This window comes from Paroedura picta, chromosome 4, assembly GCF_049243985.1.
Source record: "Paroedura picta isolate Pp20150507F chromosome 4, Ppicta_v3.0, whole genome shotgun sequence".
Classification (NCBI taxonomy): Eukaryota; Metazoa; Chordata; class Lepidosauria; order Squamata; family Gekkonidae; genus Paroedura; species Paroedura picta.
The window spans coordinates 31,347,550-31,372,293 of NC_135372.1; the positions used below are offsets into that span (position 1 = coordinate 31,347,550).

The 24,744-nt window shown below is 45.3% G+C and overlaps 1 protein-coding gene across 2 annotated transcripts in view; it reads left to right on the forward strand.

Annotated features, from left to right (window-relative positions):
- The window catches only part of XPR1 (xenotropic and polytropic retrovirus receptor 1), a 170,814-nt gene that overhangs the window by 140,704 nt on the left and 5,366 nt on the right, over positions 1 to 24,744 (forward strand). Inside the window, exons 12-15 of one of the 2 annotated variants that reach the window (XR_013229985.1) lie at positions 19,214 to 19,380; positions 20,178 to 20,317; positions 20,767 to 20,988; positions 23,302 to 24,635. Coding sequence is in view for 1 of the 2 variants with exons in the window: in XM_077332225.1 (XP_077188340.1) it covers positions 19,214 to 19,380; positions 20,178 to 20,317; positions 20,767 to 20,988; positions 23,302 to 23,362 (590 nt within the window). In the remaining variant the exon portion in view is untranslated. Of the gene's footprint in view, positions 1 to 19,213; positions 19,381 to 20,177; positions 20,318 to 20,766; positions 20,989 to 23,301; positions 24,718 to 24,744 lie in introns of those variants that run through there. The other variant, XM_077332225.1, reaches the window with a different exon arrangement.

Sequence of the window (24,744 nt, forward strand, 5' to 3'; positions counted from 1 at the left end):
TTTATTTCTCCCATGTTTGTGTGAATGGCAACTGAATTTCAAGGGGATTGATTGGCTGTTTTGGCAAAGAATTATCGTTGGCTGTATTGGGATGTGTGACACAGTTTACTAATGTAACAGAATTAATTTTTGCTATATATTCCCACGATCATGTAAGGAGTTCTTAATCTGAGGAAGAGTGCTTGCACTCGCAAGCTCACACCCTGAATAAATCTTTGTTGGTCTTAAGGGTGCCACTGGACTCTGATTCTGTTGTGCTACTTCAGACCAACACGGCTACGCACTTGAATCAGTCTTTGACAGAGACACTGGGGGACGGAGTGGCCAGCGTGGGAACAGGACAGCAAACTCCTTGGGAAGGAACTGGGCTTTCACACAGGATCACAGAAGCCTTTGATATCCTTTGATAGGAAGGTGTGAAGACACTTTCCTGTAGCTGTTATTTAGCCTAGCTGAGGGAAGCATCCTTGCAAGCAAGATTGCAGAAGCCCCGGGCTGAGTGAGCCTTTGAAATGCATAGCTGAGGAAAGGGGAGGTGGAGTGCTGCTGGGCTCCTACGGGAAGCCAGAGCTGGGCAGGGACCTCCAGGAGGATTTGGGAGATCAGTGGTTTAAAGAAAAGGGTGTGTGGGACAGGAAATAGGGGTTCATCACAGAAGTGATGCAGTGTCCGGAGAAAATCCCCTCAATGGCTTATATCACTGTGGAAGTTCCCTGGTATCAAGTTCAGGGATCTTTATTACCCCAGCAGATCCATTAAATCCTTTGTTTTAGGGGTTAACCACCCAAGCTTAGCCTTAGGACACAGAATTTGCTATTTAAATAGACACATAGAGCCAGTCCTGTGTAGGAAAATTAAATCTCCTTGGATCCAGACCATGCATCACACAGCTCGTGTGTGTTTCAGATTTCTGCACATTAGAAGGCAGCTATAAACCTTTCCTCGCCCCGTTGTAATGAGCCAAAGTCCCTTTTGGGCTGGTTCTGTTCAGTTACCCTGCTGTGGAAGGGACAGGAATTCCCACAGACCAGACAGAGGATCTTTCAAGATGAATTTATTAATTTTTTTAGATTTTTATGCCGCCCTTCCATACGGCTGCAGCTTTTTAAAAGCCAAATTAGACACTGGGGTCTTTCCCAAGGTACTGCCACACATTCAATTCCAATACATAAGATTTTAAACAGATGTGAAATCCCACAACAGTTAAGTCACTTCTGAATTGTCCATTCAGGCACAATCACTGATAATCTCTTCCAGTGAAAAACCTTCCAATGAAAACTAGTTCAGTTCAAGGGGTAATCTTCCCATGTACCCCTTTGGGGGTTGAGAGAAGAAGGGTAAAGGCACTTGGTGATAACGAGACCGGGCATAATGTCAAGTTGCCCTTATGACAGGCAAGGCACATTTTGCACAAACAGGTGTCTTCAGGCCGGTTGTTTATGAAAATCTTGGAACACTCAGCTGCTAGACTAAATACCCGGAAAATATTGAAATGTAAAGTCTTAGAGAATCCTAACATCAATGGCGTTTCAAATGGTTTGTGACTTATGTACTGATAGTTGCGTAGAAAGAAGATAGAAAAAAACAGTGCTTATAAACTTACGAAAATGGAAAAGCACAAAAGATAGAAACATAGTAAAGTAGGAAAAATAAATCTTATAAAAAGTCATAAATTCTAATGGTCACTCCATCAACTCAAACTATTATCCTCTCCATCGCACCATTTCAACCCTTTTCTTCCCTGTTGTGTGCTTATGTTAGTTTAAATTGTGTGAAAGTGTGTTAGGGCATAATTTTTGTTTTCCCATAAAATCCCATCATTTTTGTTTTCCCATAAAATTCCATAAAATCATTTTTGTTTCATTTCAATTTTGGCCTCCGCCAAACTGGAGAGCCAGTTTGGTGTAGTGGTTAGGAGTGCGGACTTCTAATCTGGCATGCTGGGATCGATTCTGCACTCCGCCACATGCAGCCAGCTGTGTGACCTTGGGCTCACCACATTGCTGATAAAACTGCTCTGACTGAGCAGTAATATCAGGGCTCTCTCAGCCTCACCTCCCTCACAGGGTGTCTGTTGTGGGGAGAGGAAAGGGAAGGCGACTGTAAGCCGCTTTGAGCCTCCTTCGGGTAGAGAAAAGCGGCATATAAGAACCAACTTTTCTTCTTCTTATATGTTTTGTGACTGGAATTATCCCGCCATATACATTGGTGGAAATCTCGCTAGTTACCACTCACTCTCACTTGGTAGTCTCCTAAAATACACTAATTTCTCCATCTAGTATTCAGGAGACAAGTCTGTTTTGGGTAACATCCTGGCATTTTGTCTTCCCCTCCCCACAACAACCCTTTCTTATTGAACGGTTTGATCCTAGTGGCACCTTTAAAACCAACCACCCTTAATTCTGGGTACCAGCTGCCTTGTGGACACATACTTCATGACATCTTCCTCTGGTAGCCCAGGCAAACTGTACATCCTTCCTTCCCTACAGACCAGGGTTTTTAACATTTAACCAGGATTTTACATCTTCATTCATGGGAAAGAAACAACATCCTAATTTGTCCAGGCACCTGCACCATAACACCATAACGAATTGGAATTATTATTATTTATTTGACTGCTATTCTGCCCTGGCGTGGCCAACTCAGGGCGGATTACATCATATTTAAATTAAATTAAAATACAGTCTAAAACCTAATATAATGAAAATTTAGAGGAAATAATCTCTAATATTGCCCATAAAAACATATTCTAGATTGGGGAGGGCATGACGTAATTTCCCCAGGAGAACCAATTGGCGGGTACACATACAGGCAGAGAGGTCTAGGAGATCTAGTTAGGCCCCTTAGTTCCCTCAGGGCTCTGACTTTGTTTGGCAGAGTGTTCCATTGGCTGGAGCCAGGGTCAAAAGAGCCCTGCCTCTGGTGGAGACCAGTTTGATTTCTTTGCAGCTAGGGAACCCAAGTAGGTGTTGGTCACTGGACCTTAATACCCTTTGAAGGGTGCAATGGAAGACTGAATGAATGGGACAAATGGGAATTAGACTTGTGAAGATATTTGGGAAACATAACAAGGAAAGAGAAGCAAGAGAAATAGCCATAAGTAGCTTTCCCCTCTTTTCCCTTACATATTGGCCTGTGATCAGCCCACTTCGATGTTTTCCTTGTACAGTATGACCTTAATGCTACCGTGCCACAATATCTAGTCTACATGTAGCGCTTAAACTGATGTGTAACCCGAGGTATCAGGTTGAAGGATAGTAACTTTTAGAAGAATTGAGTGCCTGTTGATAGTACAAACTTGCCATGAGAGGGATATCTTCTTCATCTGAGGTACTCAAATGCAGAACGTTACAAAAGATATTGATCCAGCATGCAGGCATGATGTCATGTGCCTCAAACCCCAAGTTTGACTCAGCTTACCAACAAGCGCTTGTTCTTCCATTTTAAAGCATAGTAGGTGAAAACGCTGGAGGGCGTCACCCCAAGGGTCAGACACGACCCGGTGCTTGCACAGGGGATACCTTTGCCTTTTTAGATGAACAAAATGGAAGAGAATCAAGGTGGTCAGGGTTGGGGGGAGGGGAAGCTGTACTTGTCATGTGATAGCATGCAGTTGTGAATCTCAGTTGTTAAAGTCACAGTTTGCGCTGGAATCTTTTCTGAGCATCATAGTGTTGTTTAATGCTATTTTGTAAGGTGATAGCTAATGGAGTGAGGAACAGTAGCTTCTGCCTCCTTTCAGAGAAGCGATTTTCAGTGGTCTTAAAGGCCGATGGCTTTTAATAGCTGTAATTTCCAGGGAAGTTTGATAGATACTGTTTATATCGCTTAATGGGGTCTGCCAATTAATGGAGATCAGGAACCATTAAGGAGCAAGGTCTGAATGTGGAGAGCAATATACGGAGATGTTAGTTCTTAGAAACTAAAGAGGGAAAAGGTTTACTCCTCATCCTCAGTGAACATAAAAGAAAAACCACTTACTTTGAAAGATCTGGAATTGCTTGAATATGAAGATGCATCTTTTGTTTTTAAGATAATGGCCTGGGCCACTGAATGTTTTATTTCCATTTCTGCAGAATGTAGTGCTTATGAAGTTAACCTAATATACAGATGTGAAGAGACAGACTCTGGAAGGATGGAAAAGCCCCACTGCTACCTCCAATCCCTGCTTGTCCCCCCACCTTCCTTTGCTCCCAAGAGACACCAGAGCTTTCTCTAAGTCAGGGTTTCTCTAGGTCAGGTAGATATTTAATAACAATTAGCTTAAGGAGTTGGAGGGAGAGAAGAATCCTTTTGGAGCGGGTCCTTTTTGTGTCCTAGGAGCACCCCTCCCTACTCCTGTGCTATGCTACTGATAGTTTTCATGGCAGCAGAACAACCCTTACATGAAGCTATATGACTCAGTTCTCCTGGTCTAAAGCAGTGGTTCTCAACCTGGGAGTTGGGACCCCTTTGGGGGTCATACGGCCCTTTCACGGGGGTCGCGGCAGGGCAAGCAGCTTAGCTGGGGGGGCACCAACCACACAAGAGCCTTGCGGGGCAGATAGAGTGTTTGTCTGTCTGGAGCAGTGGAAAAGAGCGAGATCGGCATGGTGGGACAAGAAGCAGAGCTGAACTGAGAAACCCCGGGAAAAAAACAATTTATATGCAGTCATGAACAATGGATCTTCACGCCATTGGTCAGTTTCGGTTTAATTCCTGTGAAAGAACAATAGCATAATTTTATGGCTGGGGGTCACCACAACATGAGGAACTGTATTAAAGGGTCGCGGCATTAGGAAGGCTGAGAACCACTGGTCTAAAGGCACAGTCCTACTAATGAAGCCAAAGGAACATTACCCTGATGGCTGCCTGAATGGCAAACACCCTGAGGCACCCCATGCCAGCTGCTTAGCGTTCCTTGCAGACAAAGTACAGCCAACATGGAACAACGGTGCTTTCCGCACAGTGCTGTGAAATTAGCAGGGTATAACAAAAGCGCCTCTATAAAAGGAAACGAAAGTATGGTGCATGGGGTGATACGTAGGCTCCAGGTTCGGCAAGCACGCTCTGCTCTTCGGCTTGCTGTCTGAGAAGTTAATCACATCACGCCTGTCTCTGTTGGCTACAGCTTGGGATCTTTAGATAAATGCAAAGCTTCTGTCTTGGTAGACGGCAGGTAATGCTGATACCGAAGAAAGAAGGCCGGTATCTTACGTTAGTGTTTATCTTAAGATTAAGGTAGCTTTTTGATAACCTCCCCAGGTTTCCTGGCGCTATTATGGTGGCTTTTGACAATCAGCAGGAACCACAGCTATCTGCACTGGCTGACTCTCCCGAAATGCTTATCATTTGAGCCACTGTGCTCTGAGCCAGGTGTTTAATAACACATGGCATCGATTTCCTCCTCCCCTCCCCCTAAGCTATATTGAATATATTGTTTGCCTTCTCAGGGATAATTCAAGAGGGTAAACAAAGAACATATCGGAAGACAGAACATTCGGTGTCAACTTTGTTTGCTGTGGAAATGTTTCTGCTGCGGGTACAGCCTACATTTTCCCGAATGCACAGTGGAAACTTGACACAATTCTTGGGTAGTTTGATATTTCTTTCACGAGGGGCATGTTAAAAGAGGAAAGCTGTCCGGCCATGTTGTTATTCTGGCCATTTTTTAAAAAAAAGTTTGCTGATTGCCATGTCTTACCTTGTATTGAGAGAAAAAGAATTATTGGCTTCTAAGAGGAGTATTAGTATTCTAAGAGGAGTATTTAGAGCCTCTTGTGGCGCAGAGTGGTAAGGCAGCTGTCTGAAAGCTTTGCCCATAAGGCTGGGAGTTCGATCCCAGCAGCCGGCTCAAGGTTGACTCAGCCTTCCATCGATCCGAGGTCGGTAAAATGAGTACCCAGCTTGCTGGGGAGTAAACGGTAATGACTACGGAAGGCACTGGCAAACCACCCCGTATTGAGTCTGCCATGAAAATGCTAGAGGGCGTCACCCCAAGGGTCAGACATGACTCGGTGCTTGCACAGGGGATACCTTTACCTTTACCTTTAAGAGGAGTATTCTTTTGGTGACTGCAAACCAAGGTCACTTACCTAAGAGAAAGCCTCATTGAATATGATGGGACTGACTTCTGAGCAGTCCTGCTGAGGATTGTAGCCTCTGTTTTCTATTCATCTATCCGTTCGTTCGTTCATTCATTCATTCATTCATTCATTCATTCATTCATTCAATTTGTTGCCCGCCGCTCCCCGAAACTCACGGCGAGTCACAGTCATCCGAATAAAAGCCCCAATAAAATCCCCTTAAAACAGGTATAAAAATCAGATTACATATATAAAAACTATTAAGACATGACGGCAAACTCGCCCCAGCTCTAACAATCACCCCAATATCATCCAGAGGGGGAGGGAGGAAGAGGGTGCAGATGGAATTCTCCACCTCCGCTTCTTGTTGCCTGTTCAGAGCTTGCTTTGTCGTATTCATCAACACTGTAGAAGACAGTTAATGGATGATGAAACAATAGGATGTTTAGTACTGTGAAGGATGTATCTTCCTTCTATTAACTACTTTTTCACAAATAATGATACGAGAGAATAATGGTTGGCAACGGTATCATGTAGATCTGTGCAAGGTACCATTTTTGCATTAGAAACCAAAATGCAGAGGGGTGATGGGGAAACAGTCTGAAAAAATATAAATTGAAGGCAAACCAGTGAAGTGCAATGGTGGCCTAATAGAAAATTTGACAATGCGTTTTGCAGGTTTCGTTCATGGCTGTTTAATAGATAGATGGACACAGTAGATTACATTTTCTTCTGGTAAGAATATCTGTTGCCTTCAAGCATGGCGGCGAATATATTTGGAGGGACAGCTCCTCTTCAGTTTTCCCAGAAGAATACTAAACATCACCAAGCAGGGTTATATAGCCTTGAGGTGTACAAAAATCTCTCCAACCAGCACAATAACCATGCCTTTACATGGCCATACTTGGATATTATCCGTTAGTTAGTTAGTTAGTTTTATTACGGTCATAGACCAGCATAAGATGATACAGAAACAGCCATTAAAACCAGAAATTAAAACATCTTAAAATATAACAATAGGTTAATGGATATTATCCGTTTTGTTACACTTCCTTACTAGCACGAAACAAGCATGCAAACAGTTACTTTTTGAAGTACTCTCAGGAACCAAGCCATTGACACCCAGCAGATTCGCACAACAGACATCACTCTCGGGCTTCGGAATGAAGCTTTAAGTCAGGGGTAGTCAAACTGCGGCCCTCCAGTTGTCCATGGACTACAATTCCCAGAAGCCCCTGCCAGCAAATGCTCCTGGGAATTGTAGTCCATGGACATCTGGAGGGCCGCAGTTTGACTACCCCTGCTTTAAGTAAAAGTCTTTATTGGGAGAATCAGGACAAGGATCAGCACATCGCATAAGCTCTTGGCCAGCAATCTTGACAGAGATGCTAGGGAAGGAGGTTGCATAGCCTATATACCTTAGCAAGGACAGGGGGGCATGGTGGGAATATTGGTTCACCCAATAAGAGCAATGCAGTTCCCTCTGATCCTACAAGGTGACCAAAACAACCCATCCGGCCATCTGTTACTTAGACTGGGTCCTCAGCGAAGCCAGCTTTGTGAGAAGAGAGAAGAAAGGGGACACGGGATGAGCATTTGAAATGCAAGCAGGAGATGGGAGGGGCAGTCTCAAGCGAGCCCTGGAAGGCACCATGACTCAGCGGGAGATCCGGGAGCATAAGGAAATAAAATGAACCTGAAAGAGGACAAAAACCACAGGTCAGGAACTAGGGGTTCATGACAAGTACATTTAGTTTGTGTTCTGGTCTGGGGCTACTATGGCCGCTTATATATAAAAATAAAATGTTGTTGTTGTTAGTTGCGAAGTTGTGTCCGATCCATCGCAACCCCATGGACAATGATCCTCCAGGCCTTCCTGTCCTCTACCATTCCCCGGAGTCCATTTAAGTTCACACCGACTGCTTCAGTTACTCCATCCAGCCACCTCGTTCTCTGTCGTCCCCTTCTTCTTTTACCCTCGATCGCTCCCAGCATTAGGCTCTTCTCCAGGGAGTAAAAATTAAAAAATAAAATACGCTTCTCAATTTTCAGTCTTTGGGCAAAATAATGAAGGTCTAGTTCAGACATGATGGTGAAGATTTTTCTTCTAGAGGGGGAAGGTGGTACCGAAAGTAAGAAACTTTATTACTTTCCATAATACCCAAGTCTAGAAACTTTTAAAAAGAAGCCAAGAACCAAATGTCATGATATGTGTTATGAAGAAGAAGCAGAGTTAATTTTTATACCTCGCTTTTTACTGCCCAAAGGAGTCTCAAAGCAGCTTGCAATTGCCTTCCCTTCCTCTCCCCACAACAGACACCCTGTATGGTAGTTGGGGCTGAGAGTTCTGAGTGAACTGCTCTGCAAGAACAACTCTTAAGAGAACTGTGACTGGCCCAAGGTCACCCAGCATGTGGAGGAGTGGGAAATTCAACCCAGTTCTCCAGATTAGAGGCCACCCCTCTTAGCCATTGCACCACGCTGGCCCTTCATTTATATCATACATATGATTGGAAAACTCATCTTCCAAATGTTGTGTTGTCCAATGTGGCATGAGAATGCTGCACAAGGGAGGAAGAGTTTCAGCCTTCCCTCTTGGGCCATTTTCCTGAGTTCAAATGGCCCCCAGAGGGTTCACACGTTCTGTGATCATGGAGCCTTACTGCACACAGGGCGCTCCCACAGCCATTTCTACACTTTGGCAAGTGAGTTCCCCAATCATACATGTGACTGCAAGTTGTGTCAGGGGATCCGTAGCCCCACCCTTTCCCTGGTTGCAATTATTGTATCATCTGACCCCAAGTTTCTTTGAAATCTGTATCCAGTGTAAGGTCAGTCTTGTTTTTACGCTGTACCGCTGACAGCAATGAGAAGTTCTTGAAACAGGCAAGGAAGGTAAAGAAAAACCTTATTTGTTTCACCTGCAATTAATGATGGGCAGCAGGTGTTCAAGCACACCAGCATGTCCTCGATCTTTGTATATTTTCGAGCCTTATAATGGTTTCATTACCTGAATGTCCACTAGCAGAAGCGGTATCTGTTGGAGGAGAACACAGATGTCAGCGGGTGATCTTTTCTGGTGTGTGGATACGAGGGGGCTGTGGGCAGAATACCAATGCCCTGATTTTCCAGCCTCCCAAACATTACTGAAGAGGACTGCTAGGAGTCACCGGTGGAGACTGAGATATAATTGCTTGCCTAAAGCAACAGCATCTTTCTGTTACACCCGCTGAATACTGATGAGGAAGCAGGACAGGGGAAGAAAGGTGGTGGAAGCGAATCCCAGAATCAAGAATTTGGGGTGAGGTAGGAGGCCACCACACTTGAGTTTGTCTTCATGGCTGTGGTGTACCTGACACTTTATATCGCCTATTGTTGGAGTGCCCTAAATTTCTCCACTTGCAAAAATCACTACTTAAATATTGGGGAAAATTGAAATCTACTAGCGTAGACGAGAAGGACACAGTGCATAAAATCCTAGTTGAATGTGATCCGGAGGTTATCTGAGAAGAAGCCAAGGTATTGTTAACAATACAAAGGGTGAACTCATATCTGAACCCTGTACCGGCTAAGAACGGACCTCTGTGAGCCCACTGTGGATCGCGCATCACAGTGTGGCCATCTTGTAATATTTGTGTGTTGTTGGGGGATTGCGCATGTCGCTTGGTCGTGCTGTTTTAGCTGCACCGTTTTATCTTTTTTAAAATCATTGTTATGCCAATAAAGGTATTCTGCAATCTGTAATCTAATCTTTGGGGAAGATTAGCAGCGGAACCTTGACCTATAAACATTGAATTCCTGAGGTGTGTAAACCATCAGAGAGGCCGCAGCCCAGCCCAACTGCTGCAGGAAAGAATCACGGCCCACCAAGGGGAAGATCTGCTCCCACAAACAACACCTTCCTGCTCGATTGCTCACACGGCCGCAAGAAAGCTAGAGAGTTTTCCGTGTCACTTGACTCCCTTTCTTACCGTCACTTGCTCTTTTGGCTGCCCTTTTTGAAAACAATGTAAACTCACCTAGAGGTGGCCTTTGAAAGATGATGGTTCTTTCCACTCTGCCAGTTTTTACCGCCCTTCCCGTTAAAATATTTCTACAGCCCTGAGGCTGCTGCGGATGCCGAAGCTCTTGTCGGTACAACAGCGAGTTCGGTGGCTGGAAGTTACAGACACGCTCTTCAAGCGTATGAGAGAAACACCACAGGTTTCAGACTTATCTATATGTATAATATGAGCCTCTTGTGGCACAGAGTGGTAAGGCAGAAGACATCCTGTCTGAAGCTCTGTCCATGAGGCTGGGAGTTCAATCCCAGCAGCCGGCTCAAGGTCGACTCAGCCTTCCATCCTTCCAAGGTCGGTAAAACGAGTACCCAGCTTGCTGGGGGATAAACGGTAATGACTGGGGAAGGTACTGGCAAACCACCCCGTATTGAGTCTGCCATGAAAGGGCTAGAGGGCGTCACCCCAAGGGTCAGACATGACCCGGTGCTTGCACAGGGGATACCTTTACCTTATATGTATAATATAGAAAACGGAGATGGTGCCATGAAGTCTTAGTACTCAAGAAATACAATCTGTGTACTAATGGCTACATAATAATGATATATAGAAGTGTATTGGAGAAAAATTCTTCCTTGTAGTTCTCAGCTTGATATCCTTTATTACGAATTCTAATTCTTTATAGTCCATCTACCATTTCCATCATGTATGTAACAAGCTGCCGATTTTCGGCTTGTTTCGATTGTGTTCTTCTTCAGACACTATCACTAAATCGTAAGCTACGTTCACAGAGTTAACATCCAGAATTACTACGAACCTGCTAAAAACTCAAGTTGACAACTAGAAGGAAGAATGTTTTTTCCAACAGACGTCTATATATTATTGCTATATAGCCAGTAGTACACAGATTGTATTTCTTGACTATTGCTATATTCTGTGTATTGTTTTTTTTACGCCACCAAATCGCAGCCAGCTCATGCAACCCCAACTCTGGGGGTGTTAAGAATGATTCTCCTGAAGCCGCAGCCTACTGAGCAACTCTCTGTTGTGTTACCCAAAGTCTCTTAGCAATGTGCAGTAAGGAAAGGGTTAGGGTTTTACTGCTGTTTGTGTGTTTTTATTGTGTTTTTATCATGCTGTTGTAAACTGCCGCGAGTTGGTTGCAGGCAGGCAGGCAGGCAGGCAGGCAAGGAAGGAAGGAAGGAAGGAAGGCTAAGTCACATGAAGGAAGGAAGGAAGGAAGGAAGGAAGGAAGGAAGGAAGGAAGGAAGGAAGGAAGGAAGGAAGGAAGGAAGGAAGGAAGGAAGGAAGGAAGGAAGGCTAAGTCACATGAAGGAAGGAAGGAAGGCTAAGTCACATAAAGGAAGGAAGGAAGGAAGGAAGGAAGGAAGGAAGGAAGGAAGGAAGGAAGGAAGGAAGGAAGGAAGGAAGGAAGGAAGGAAAGAAGGAAGGAAGGAAGGAAGGAAGGAAGGAAGGAAGGAAGGAAGGAAGGAAGGAAGGAAGGAAGGAAGGAAGGAAGGAAGGAAGGAAGGAAGGAAGGAAGGAAGGAAGACAAAAGTTGCACATGTTTTTCTGTGGATATCTGAAAGCCATACCATACCCTAAGTTCAAGCCACGCACATAGGTAGTGCAGTCACGGTTGATAAGTGTCAGGTGTACATGCATGAATTTCCCATGGCACATCAAACAGTGCAGTGGCACCAACAGTTTATCCCAGCATTACGTTTGTGTGAGTAGAAGCTTATTTTGTTCATGATTTAGTGTGTATCCAAGGGGGTGAGCTCCATCTCACAAAGGCACCTGCTGAAATAACTTTCAACAAATCTTTAAACTGCCGCTGAGTCCTGTTTCATTTTGCTGGTGATAAACTAACCCCTTCTGGAAGGATCACCATGGGGCATGTGAGCAAACTGTGCACATGATGGTCTTCCTGCACTCTCAGTTTAACAGTAAAATACAGTAACAGGGAAAAAATGGGCAGATCCCACATAGGTTTGCACTGCTTTTCAGTATTATTGGCTTCTCTTTCCACTAAATACCAGGAAGCATCTAGGATGGGGGGGGGGGGCAGTTGCTAAGCTGGGGTGGGCAGTTGCTAAGCACAGAAATCCTGCAATAGGAAACCAACTAAAGGTGCAATTAGTGCTCCGGGTCTCATTGCACCATCCTTTTAAAACACAATTATGAACTAATTTACTGGCAACCTGCAGCTGTTTTCTCTAGGGACTGCTTTGCATAGAGGTTGGTTAATCCCTACGGCCGCATTCACACAAAGATGAACAGCGCTAGCTTCTGTAGTAGTTCAGGCTCATTTCTGTTTTTAAAGAATAGAAATGCATGATACATTCTCTCCCCCCCCCCAAATGATACTCCTTTCATGAAATCATGTTGTAGGTAATCCCGGGATGTTGTCTTTCTTGCAAACCAACTGCCTATACTTTCTGTGCTACCCCTTGGGGAAAAGAACGATTTGCTACACTCCAGTAATGATGCCATCTCAAGAAACAAAGTATGCCAAAGCCGAGCCTGAATTCAGAGTCATCGAGTAGTAGGTTTGGAAGGCAGGGGCTCATGGGAATTGTAGTCTATGAACATCTGGAGGACCACAGGTTGACTACCCCTGTCTTAGAGCAGTGGTCCCCAACCCCCGGTCCGGGTACTGGTGCCTGTCTGTGGATCAGTTGGTACCGGTCTGCGGCTCCTCCTCGTCCTCCTCCCTGGCTGCTGCCTCAGGGGCTGCCCTGCCACTCTGCCACCGACTCACCTTTGGTCCTCTCCAGTGGCCATCATAGCTGGGGCTCTCCCTTGGCGTCGCACTGCGCAGCTGCTGCTGACAGCGCCCCCCAGTGGGCGGCGGGAAGTCAATTGTAGCAGGAGCTCAGGCAGTGGCGACATCCATCGGCAAAAGACTACCCTCCCCCCCGGGCCTCAGTCAAATTGTTACGCGTTGACCGGTCCCCAGTGATCAAAAGGTTGGGGACCGCTGTCTTAGAGGTCATGCAATCTAACCCCTTTCCTCAGTACCCATCTGTAGCGTATCCAGCAGACTCTTTGTGAGGACATCCAGTGTGAGCTCACCACTTCCTGAGACAGTGTGTTTCACAGTTCTTACTGTTAGAAAATTCCTGCCAGTATTTAGCCAAGTTCAGTTTCCTTACATTCATTCCTCAGTTTAACCTCATCACTGCCAACAGTTCTGAAGTTTATTTATTTTATGCCTTTGTATACCATCCACTCCCCCACCCCCCAGGGCAGTTCTCATAGAACGTAAACAAGAACAATACATCAAACTCAGTGATTATTAGGAATGAAAGGTGACAACAATAATAATAACAACAAACAGCAACTCTGTGTTGTGCTACCCAAAGTCTCTTAGCAAATTGCAGTAAGGTTTTAACAGAGTAAACGATCAGACCCCTGGTCAGATTTGTCTTATGGGTTCAAGGGAGGGAGGTTCGGGGACCCAGTAGATGCTGTTTAGTTTTGGTCAACTTCAATCAAATGCCTGGTGGCAAAAAGATCTCCTTTTTGCAGTTCCTGCAGAACTGTTTTATTTCTATTTGGGCCCTGAACACCTCTGGGAGCTCGTTCTGTCAGGTGGGCGCCAGGACAGAGAAGGCTGTGGCTGTGGTTGAGGTCAAGCGGACTTCCTTGGGGCCAGGGACCACTAGCCGGTTGGAGGTGGTGGAGCGCAGAGTTCTTTCAGGGGCTGAGGCAGGGAGGCGGTCCCTCAGGTACACTGGGCTCAGACTGTACCTTTCTGATTGTGAAATAATACTTAATGTGAACTGTTTTCAGACTCTGACCCATAAATTGGGCAGATGCCCGCCTGGGTGGGGCATGAGTGAAACAATAGGAACATGCAGTACAATGCGTGGGTGTAATGTAGTCATGGCAAGCCAGGTTTCGAAGTCTTAACGTTTAAAGTCTTTTAAACCTTTCTCTTTCGTTATTGCTTAATTTACAGGTATTGGATCCCATCCCACTGAAAATACTCACTAATGGAAGGATTTCTATTAGCGGAGCACCATGTTCTCATTTATCCCTTCCTGTTGCAGCCCAAATGCCCCTTCTGTGGGTGGGGTCCCCACCCTGGAATAGCTTGGAAGGGAAGTCAAAGATCTGCAGTCTAGGGGTGGGGTAGGGGACACTGAACACCCCTTTCATTTTATGGACATCTTAGTTGGAATTCAGCCTACTATAATTGAATAATAATTTTTGAAATATAGTTCATATACTATAATTTACTGAATCCAGAGCCTGCTTGCTGGTTGTGTTAATTAGTAGCTTTTCCTATTAGATTTATGTACCTTGTATATAAATCTATGAGGGAAAATATCCATAAAACGTTATTATATTTACGTGTGAAATTTGAATCCGGCACTCCTTTTCCAGTGCAGGTTCTCAAGTTAGCGTAGAACGAGGTTACTATGTTTTTTCTCCGAAGGCCTTGTCGGTAATGAGAGACGGCTAGAAGGCATGACCCTTAGCCTGCTGTTGGCAGCATTAGGTTAGCAGGCGATAAATTACAAGCTACTTAACAGGGGAAAGGGGATTAAACAAATAAAAATATACCCGGGGTCTAATAAGACAACAAATTTAATAACAACAATAACAAAACTTTAAACCTTTAATAACAAACCTTTAAACATACCAGAGAAGGAAATTCCTCACTTATGTACAGTGCAAGCTTGACGACAAATGTCAATGCCGTCTTTGTCCCTTTTGATTTGCAGAACTGCCTCACTCAGGGGTGGTCAAACTGCGGCCCTCCAGATGTTCATGGACTACAATTCCCATGAGCCCCTGCCAGCAAATGCTGGCAGGGGCTCATGGGAATTGTAGTCCATAGACATCTGTAGGGCTGCAGTTTGACTACCCCTGGCCTAACGGTTCAATCGGCCTGATGACGAATTCTGCACAGTGTTGATTTACTCATTGGGTGTGTCTTGTAATCTGAGCCTACTGTCCTTATAGTCCCACTGCAGGCCCCGTGTCACATTTGAGAAGGGGAAGAGTTTAAGCAGCGTCTTGTTTATGGCCGTCTGAACATCAGCAAGCTGCAGTTGGGAAATCCGCACCGTTTCATTAAGCTTCTTAACTGTCCTTTTGAACATTACCGATCAGTCAGGTGGTAATGATGACCATAATGCTTAGAAACCCGTGCATCGAGTGTTGTGCTGTTGCACCGTCATTGTAAACTCCTTTTTGTAATAAACTGGCAATTAATGCAGACTTTGTGCAACCAGCCTTACCTGAGGCTTCCTGGAACTTTCTTTTCCCACCCAGCACACATCAAAAGGGGTTAAATGAGTCTATTTCCAGTAATGCGATTAAAGGTATTTTGAAGCTTGTTCCTAGAAATGTGCATTTCCCTTCCTAATGAGTGCCAAGCATTGTGGAGAGGGAAGTACAGCCAATTTTACACTGCCTTATTAATTCTCTGCTGTTGCAACAGTAAAGACGGTTGAAAAGTCATATCCAGGAACACTCCCAAATCTTAAACCACTGAGGTGTGTAATTCTGTTATGATTTAAATAGATTACATTTTAATCCCATGTGTTCCACGCAGCCTGGGTGCCTAGAGTATTTGAGTGTTCATTCAGCATGCTAAATGTTTGTATAATAGAGACCGTGCAGTTGAGGCAGCACTGAACTGGAGTTGGTTCCCTGGAGAGGCAGCTTTAAAAAAAAAATCACTGAATAAATCAGTATAAGGGTACTGCCTCTCCCAACATGTTCCCCAGAGATTACTTCAGTCACCTAGTGCAGTGGTCCCCAACCTTTTTATCACTGGGGACCGGTCAACGCTTGACAATTCTACTGAGGCCCGGGGGAGGGGGGTAGTCTTTTGCCGAGGGACATCGCCACCGCTGCCTGAGCCCCTGTTCCACTTGCTTTCCCACCGGCGCCCCTGACTTCCCGCCGCCCGCTGGGGTGCGCTGCCAGCAGCAGCTGCACAGTGCCATGCTGAGGGGCATCCCCAGCTATGGCGGCCGCTGGAGAGCACCAAAGGTGAGCTAGTGGCAGAGTGGCAGGGCAGCAGCCGGGGAGGAGGATGAGGAGGAGCCGCAGCCCGGTACCGACTGATCCATGGACCAGGACTGGTCCCTGGACCGGAGGTTGGGGACCGCTGATCTAGGGCAAACTTATTGGTAGTCCCTGGTCTCAAAGATGCTTGCCTGGCCTCAACTAGAGCCAGGGCCTTTTTGGCCCTGGCTCCCAACCTGGTGGAACAAGCCGCTGGCTGAAACGAGAGCTCTGACGGAGCTATTACAGTTCCACTAGGCCTGTAAGGTGCCACTCTATTATTATTATTATTTTATAATAATAATTATTAGACTCATTGCCCGCCACTCTTATTTCTGGCTCGTGGCGGGTTACAAATTTGTCCGAAATTAAAACCCCATTAAAAACCCTACTGGACGTAACAATATACATATCAGACTGCGACAATAAAAACTGTGGTGGTGAAAGAAAAGACAGCAGGAACATTTGGGGAAGGGGGGGGGTAATTAAACCACTAAATAGCCAAATTAGTTGCAAGTTAGAGAGTTGGTTATTTTAGTATTGTTAAAATTTTTAATATTTTTATATGCAGTTAATAAAATGCACACCTATGTATTTTAGAATGTATAAACTGCCTCAAGTCCAGTGGGAGAGAGGTGGTCTAGAAATCTTAGCAACAGTAATAACAATAACAACAATAGTAATATGATGTCTCTGGACTCCACTAACTCCACTGTGTCTGCCCTCATTATGACTTCACCGGATTTGACCCGCGTTCTTCGCCCGTTCATGTTGCACCCTGTTCTTCAGAACGGCTGTGCTTGCCCTCCCTTGGAAGCAGTTTTAAATAACGTAATTGAGGGTCTGTTCCTCTCCAGTTGTATCAGGGGCTCTACAGCCTGAGCCCTGGCCCCAAGCAAAGGAGTTTAGTGCGCTCTACATATAGAGTCTTGAGGTTATTAAAAAAAACCATTTGTGACGAGCTAGAAGGGAACACCGGGCGTGGATAAGAATTGAAATTGGAGGAAGGATGAGCTTGGTTTGTGTGGAAGTGGGGACGTGTACTTCATTTGAAACGCTGCCACTGGTTATCCAACCAGGCAAGTGTTAGACACCCATCTGGTGCAATGGGCTCTTACCAGTGAGAGGTGCCACCACAAATAAATCTGTCGCTGTCTTTAATTTGCCTCAAGATTCTTTGTTGCCTTTTGTTCATCCTTAGAACAGCAGGTTCTTTCTCCCTCTCTCATTCTTTCTCTCTTTCTCTCTCTCTCTCTCTGTTATTTTTAGCCCCACAATATAATATCCATGTGCAATCCAATGTAGATAAACTCATGTACTTGATTGCTGGCCTTCCTAACCCATCTGTATCAAGCTAGAATTGCCAGGTTGGGTGTCCTTCATTATATGTTCTCCAACATGCCTTCCTTCTGAATTTCCCTTCATATCCAGCCGTTCACTTCCACCTACTGGACAAAACTGGAACGACATCATTTTGTAGTGATCTAACCATCCAAAAAAAGGGGTTTTTGGTTTTTGTATGTGTGTAATGTGTTTTCTGAGCCTCTTGTGGCGCAGAGTGGTAAGGCAGCAGACATGCAGTCTGAAAACTCTGCCCATGAGGCTGGGAGTTCGATCCCAGCAGCCGGCTCAAGGTTGACTCAGCCTTCCATCCTTCCGAGGTCGGTAAAATGAGTACCCAGCATGCTGGGGGGTAAATAGTAATGACTGGGGAAGGGAATGGCAAACCACCCCGTATTGAGTCTGCCATGAAAACGCTAGAGGGCATCACCCCAAGGGTCAGACATGACTCGGTGCTTGCACAGGGGATACCTTTACCTTTACCTTTAATGTGTTTTCTGCAAGGTAGACTATAATATTCTTTTTGTAAAAAGCATTCCTGTGCTTCGCTAACTGGGTAAGAGGCTTTGGGAGAATGTAGACCTTGAAAACAGACCAGCTGCTTCACGAAGCCGTGGATCATTTAAGGCAGCTGTTTTACATATTTAAATCAAAGCCGGGAATCAATAAGCAATCATTGATCCTGTATGGCAGATCATTATTACCCTCTTTTCTGTGGTGGTAGCTTGCTGTGGCCTCTACTCCCAGCACTGGTTCATGTGGCACTGTGCTAGTTAAGCTTTAAGCTGTGGTTTGCCTGAGTCTTCAAGCAAAGGTTGGATACACACTTTTCTTGGATGCTTTAGGATGCTTACGGCTGATCCTGCGTTGAGTAGGGGGTTGGACTAGATGGCCTGTATGGCCCCTTCCAACTCTATGATTCTGTGATTCTGTGTTTTGTTGAGTGGGCGTGATTGAAGGGGGGAGTCCTTATATCTCTCAGATACTGTTTATTTCTAGGTCAGTTTTAGTTGATTTTAGTAGTGTTCTTTTGTCCTTTACTTTTTTTATTGCTGCTACTGTTACTGTTTCTTATTATTATGTTATATAACTGCTTCTCTCTGTGAGTGGATTTGGGGCACTTTGCAAGTTAGTTAAAACATTCATAATCAAAATTTAAAACACCCTATAAAGAAAACTCGCAGCCCAAACCCCCAACCAACCCAACCCTCCCAAACCATCTTCCATCTGGCCTACAGGTTGGCTGTTGGCCAGGAACATACGTCCAGCCAAGAAGAAAGGGGAGGGGGAAACCTGGAGATGATTGGTGGGAGGTCTACATGATACTAAGCCACCCTGGCCTTAACCGTAGACCGGGAGGGGGATGTGGCCTGGGGCGGGACACCCTTCCTGATTGGCCATTCGTTGGATGGACAGCCAATCAGGGATGGAACAGCTGGGACAGCGTACCTGATTGGTTGGTGATGAGTGCCAACTCCTCCCATCACCCTCTTACTGCTTTATTTATATGGAAAGAAGATATGGAAAGAAGATGGCCAAAGGCCTTTATAAAGCATAATTAAAACAATAAAATACAGAAACAAAACCATATTTCCCCAGCTATTACATTAAAAACAGTGACATTCCTCATGTAAAATGTCATTTGACATGCCTGCTAAAAGGAATCCTTTGACTCCATCGCTCTGTCTCCTCCATTTGAAAGAGTGGAGCCTTATACAAAGGGGGTGGGTTTTACACAAACATTGCTCAGTTTTACACATGGCCTCTTCTTTCTCATAGATCAAAAACACATCGACCACCGAGTGTTCTTCTACCTGTGGATCGTCTTCTATTTTATCAGCTCCTGCTACACTCTTATCTGGGACTTGAAGATGGACTGGGGTCTCTTTGACAAGAACGCTGGCGAAAACACCTTCCTGCGGGAAGAGATTGTGTACCCACAAAAAGTGTGTATGCTGACTGTTTTTGCCAAGATGGTTGGCAGGGGCTCATGGGAATTGTAGTCCATGGACATCTGGAGGGCTTGGGAAGATGGGCTGTGGGAACTTGACTGTGTCATCGAGATTTTTTCCTTCTGATCTGAGCACGTTTTAAGCCAAAGAATCCAATCCATGCTTTACAGGGAAGAAAGAAGCCTGATTTTTGTATGCAGGAAAACAAGGCGGTAGAATGCTGAGGTGGTAAAACTATCACAGGCTACAGGTGGTGGATTATGTTATGTCACAGTTTGAAACCCTCGTTTAAACATTCCCTTTAAACAAACAGAAATCCCAGGACTAAACAGCACAGCACATTGAATTGGGGGGGGGGGGTGCATGTGTGTGAGAGAAGTCTTTTTCCTGTTGTTTCTCTTTTTGGGGAGTTTATTTTTTAATACAAAGGATCATTGATAGCTTCGGTCCACCACCTGCCGCCTGAGATAATGCAGCCCACTTTACCACTTACATATTCTGCCACCTTATTTTCCCACGTGTGCAAAAAACCAAGCCTTACATAAGGTGAAATCAAATGGCTTCCTCCTTAGAAGCTCGCATGGTATTATAGGGTTAATTATGACTAGAAGTTGAGAGGTAGGTTTGATGGAGCATTTTTATAGCTTTAAACAAAGACCAGTAGAGAACGACACACACACACACATGCCCCACCACTTTATGGCTGTATTTGGGAGCGGGGCTTGCAAGATGGACGGCAGAAGCCTATTCCCGATATAACAATTTGCCTTGTCTGCTTGATGTTCCTTCAGGCCTACTACTATTGTGCCATTGTTGAGGATGTGATACTGCGTTTCGCGTGGACTATCCAGGTCTCCATTACCACTATGGAGATATCTCCATATGCCTCAGACATCGTTACCACTGTTTTTGCACCACTCGAGGTTTTCAGGTAAGACACGGCAATGAAATCAGTGAAACCACTTGTTTGCAGGCAGTCCGGTGTAACCTGTAACCCCCACAAAGGACGAAGGGTTTTAAGACCACCTTAATTCCAGAGTGGCCCCAATGCCCTCCCTGAACTCGCACTGTCAACACCTGATATTTCAGCCGAACCTCCTGCCCAGCGTTATGAATGTGAATGTCTAGCCTTGCGGAGATTTAGACCAGGGGTGGGCAAACTGTGGCCCTCCAGATGTCCATGGACTACAATTCCCATGAGCTCCTGGCAGGGGCTCATGGGAATTGTGGTCCCTGGATATCGGGAGAGCTGCAGCTTGGTCACCCCTGCTATATAGCTTCTGGTGAAAGAAGCTTCCAGCACGTTTCTGTCTTGACCCCTATTGAGAGCCAGGAATCTGTCTTGACCCCTATTGTCCTCTTCTCTTCCTCCCCCCCAAGGCGGTTTGTGTGGAATTTCTTCCGATTGGAGAATGAGCACCTGAACAACTGTGGCGAATTCCGTGCCGTCCGGGACATTTCGGTGGCGCCGCTGAATGCGGACGATCAGACTCTGCTCGAACAGATGATGGACCAGGAGGACGGTGTCCGAAACCGCCAGAAAAACCGGGTGTGGAAGCGTAGCCAGAGCGTGTCCCTGCATCGACCCCAACTCGCTTCACAGTAAGTCTTCATTGACCCGTAGCCTCTGGAGTGTCCCTTTCTTCCCTTAAGAGTCCCGTCTGGACAAGTGTGAAGCTGTATAGACAAGCCGCTGTTATTTGTGTGCAATTTTATAGTTAAAAAGAGGCAACGTGAGGTAGTGGTTAAGAGTAACCTACTCTGATCTGGAGAACTGGTTTTGATTCCCCACTCCTCCACTTGCTGCCAGCTGGGTGACCTTGGGTCAGTCGCAGTTCTCTGAGAGCTGTTCTTGCAGAGCAGTTCTTTTAGAGTTCTCTCAGCCCCACCTACATCACAGGGTGTCTGTTTTGGGGAGAGGAAGGGAAAGGTGTTCATAAGCTGCTTTTGGGACTCCTTTGGGTAGTGAAAACTGAGACATACGAAACCAGCTCTTCTCTTCGTCTTCATGTCTAGCTTACCTAGGGGTTAAGGGAAGGTGAATGTATTCTCTCCCACAAAGCCATACAGCAGCGGAAGAAAATGAAGTTAGCCCAGACATTTTAGAAATTACCGCGAGAGTGGTCCAAACTAGTGTTATTTCAAGGATGCGAGTCCACATGGAGAAGAGCAAATTCATATGTTCAGAGCAGAGAGGAGATCCTGTTCTCCCAAGATTGCACTGCTTTAGAAGGTACGTGGAGGAATAGCTTGTTTGGTTTCTCCCCTACATTAAAAGTCTCTTGTACAGGGGAAACTGTCCATTAAGAGGGAAAAGTTGTAAGCATGTATGTCAGTACAAGGCAACCCCCCCTCCCCCCAAAAAAAAGCTCTATAATACTTTTTGTTAGTACAAAACGACACAAAAACAAATCCAATTTCCATTTATTGACTTCTTGCTCCTGGAAAGCCAACGTCACTGCCTGAGACAGCACGATTTGGTGTAGTGGTTAGGAGTGCGGACTTTTAATCTGGAGAGCCGGCTTTGATTCCCCACTTCTCTTCCACATGCAAACAGCTGGGTGACCTTGGGCTCACTATGGCACTGAGAAAGCTCTTCTGATCAAGCAGTAATATCAGGGCTCTCTCAGCCTCACCTCCCTCACAGGGTGTCTGTTGTGGGGAGAGGAAAGGGAAGGTGAAGGTAAGCCATTTTGAGACTCCTTCGGGTAGAGAAAAGCAGCATATAAGAAGCAACTCTTCTACTTCTTCTTCTTCAGTAATATCAGGGCTCTCTCAGCCTCACCTCCATCACAGAGTGTCTGTGGTGGGGAGAGGAAAGGGAAGGCAACTGTAAGCCACTTTGAGACTCCTTTGGGTAGAGAAAAGTGGCATATAAGAACAAACTCTTCTTCTTCTTCAGTAATATCAGGGCTCTCTCAGCCTCACCTCCCTCACAGGGTGTCTGTTGTGGGGAGAGGAAAGGGAAGGCGACTGTAAACCACTTTGAGACTCCTTTGGGTAGGGAAAAGCAACATATAAGAAGCAACTCTTCTTCTTCTGTTCAGACTCTTTGGAATGGCCCGCCCCTATGCCAGCGTTCTTAACCTGGGGGATGGGACCCCTTTGGAGGTCGAATGACCCTTTCATAGGGGTCACGGCAGGGCAAGCAGCTTGGCAGGGGGAAGCACCACTGTTGCTGCTCCTCCTGAAGGTGCCAGCCAATTTATATACAATTTATAACTCATTTATATACAATCAGCAATGAACAATGGATCTTCACGCCATTGGTCAGTTTCGGTTTAATTTCTGTGAAAGAACCCTTGCATAATTCTATGGCTCTTTAATACATGAGGGACTGTATTAAAGAGTCGCGGCATTAGGAAGGTGGAGAACCACTGCCCTATGCCCTTCAGTGTCAATATGAATGCTTAAACATTGTGAGCTTTCGCCGTTGTAGCAGCTACTCAGCAGAGGGAGCTGTTAGCTTGCTGTGTTGATTCCATGCTGTAATGAAGACTACAGTGCAGAGAGCTGGTTCTGTGCACTGCTGGCGTATTGCAAGCGTTTTTCTCACTTTTTCTTTCTCATTGATGGATTGATTGGTCTTCTATGCTGCCTCTCCCAAGAGCAGGCTCAGAGAAGTTCACACCATGCATTGCATGTACATCAGGCTTTCTTAACCAGGGTTCCATGAAACCCTGGGGTTTCTTGACAGCCCTGGAAGGTTTTCCTGAATGAGTGGGACTTAATTTTTTTATATATATATATATTTTAAATTTGTTAAACATTTATCGGGTGATACGCCCATATCTAGTCATGTCAACCCACACCCCCATGGCCAGCGAGGGAATAATCCGAAGATGACTTGAGGGAGGCCCATTTGTTTTATTGGCTATATTAGCTTGATCGTTTTTAATTTTTGTGTTTCTCCAGGTCCAAGGCTCGAGACACCAAGGTGTTAATAGAAGACACAGATGACGAGGCCAACACATGAAATGTCTGCAGAGCCCATTTCCACATCCCTTGTTCTCTCTTGCTTTATTACCCTCCCCCCTCAACCAATCCAACCTCTGGTACAGTTCCAGCTGAACACAGGAGGAAAAAAAATCTGAACACACTTTCCGAGCTTTTCCGGACCGGATCCTATGGACTCCAACAAGCTCACTGTGTTTTCGTTTATTTTTTCTTCTTCTGGTTTTTAATCTGATTTCTCAGTTGTTGTTGTTGGTTTAGTTTTTTTTTTCCAATTAAAAAAAAACAAACTTCATTTTTGCCAATCAGAGGGACATTTAAGGAAGGAACTGTCTTAAGGATTGTTTACAATCTCAACAAAAGGACAAATCGTCTGGATGAAGAACAAGCCTCGTCGTAGGGACTCCCCAATGGGACTCTGCCGAGAACTCAGCTCGGCCTCTGCTCAGTCCGGTTTTGACTGGTTGAAACTGGACTTGCATTTTTAACTCTGGCTCGTTCTTTCTCTCTCACTCTCTCACTCTCTCTCTCTCTCTCTCTCTTTCTCTCCTTTTTTTGTTGTTGGTTTTCTTCATATCTAGCGCCAAGGCACTTGCTGCACTTGCCGGAAAAGTGCACTTAGAGCAGTACCTTCATTCACGAAGCTACTTTTTAATTTGATGTAAACTTTCTTAAATAACTTTTTTGGAAAAAAAACCAACAGATATTGACGTTATTTGTTGCGCATAGTTTTCACCGTTATTTATGTTAACAACCAATTCAAGAAAGGTTTCGAAGTCCTGTGCAATGAAGGCGGTAACTCTCTAAAGACCAGGCAAGTGGTGTGTGGAGGGGACGGGGGTGGGGGGAAGAGAGGTGGATCCTTCATCCGCTCTTCTGAGGCTGAGCCCTTTAAAATACCTCTTGGATGAAAGCACTTGCACTGCTTTGACCTGGCACATTATTTTACTTTTAAGCCAAAGTTTCTCTTATGGGGTTTCACTTGCTGCTGCTGGTCCTCTAGGAACCAAGGCACTTTCTTTGTTTTTTAAAGCCAGATCATCCTCGTCTGTGTCTTTCTCTCTCTTTCTCTCTCTCTCTCTCTCTTTTTGTAGCATGGCTGTGCAGAAACAATACCGACGACTTTTTTAGATTCCTGGCTTAGTTTCAGCTAAAGGCCTGTGCAGTCCTGCAAACAATAGTTTTAGAAAAGAGCCTTAGTTGGACGGTTGAGAACGGCTTTCGTTCTGATGAGCTGAGTCTCTAGGGCACCACCCATCCCATGTGTTTTAAACAGGGAGCTAATGCATTGTTCCGTTCACTTCAGCTAGTCAGGGGTAGTCAAACTGCGGCCCTCCGGATGTCCGTGGACTACAATTCCCATGAGCCCCTGCCAGGGAATGCATTTGCTGGCAGGGGCTCATG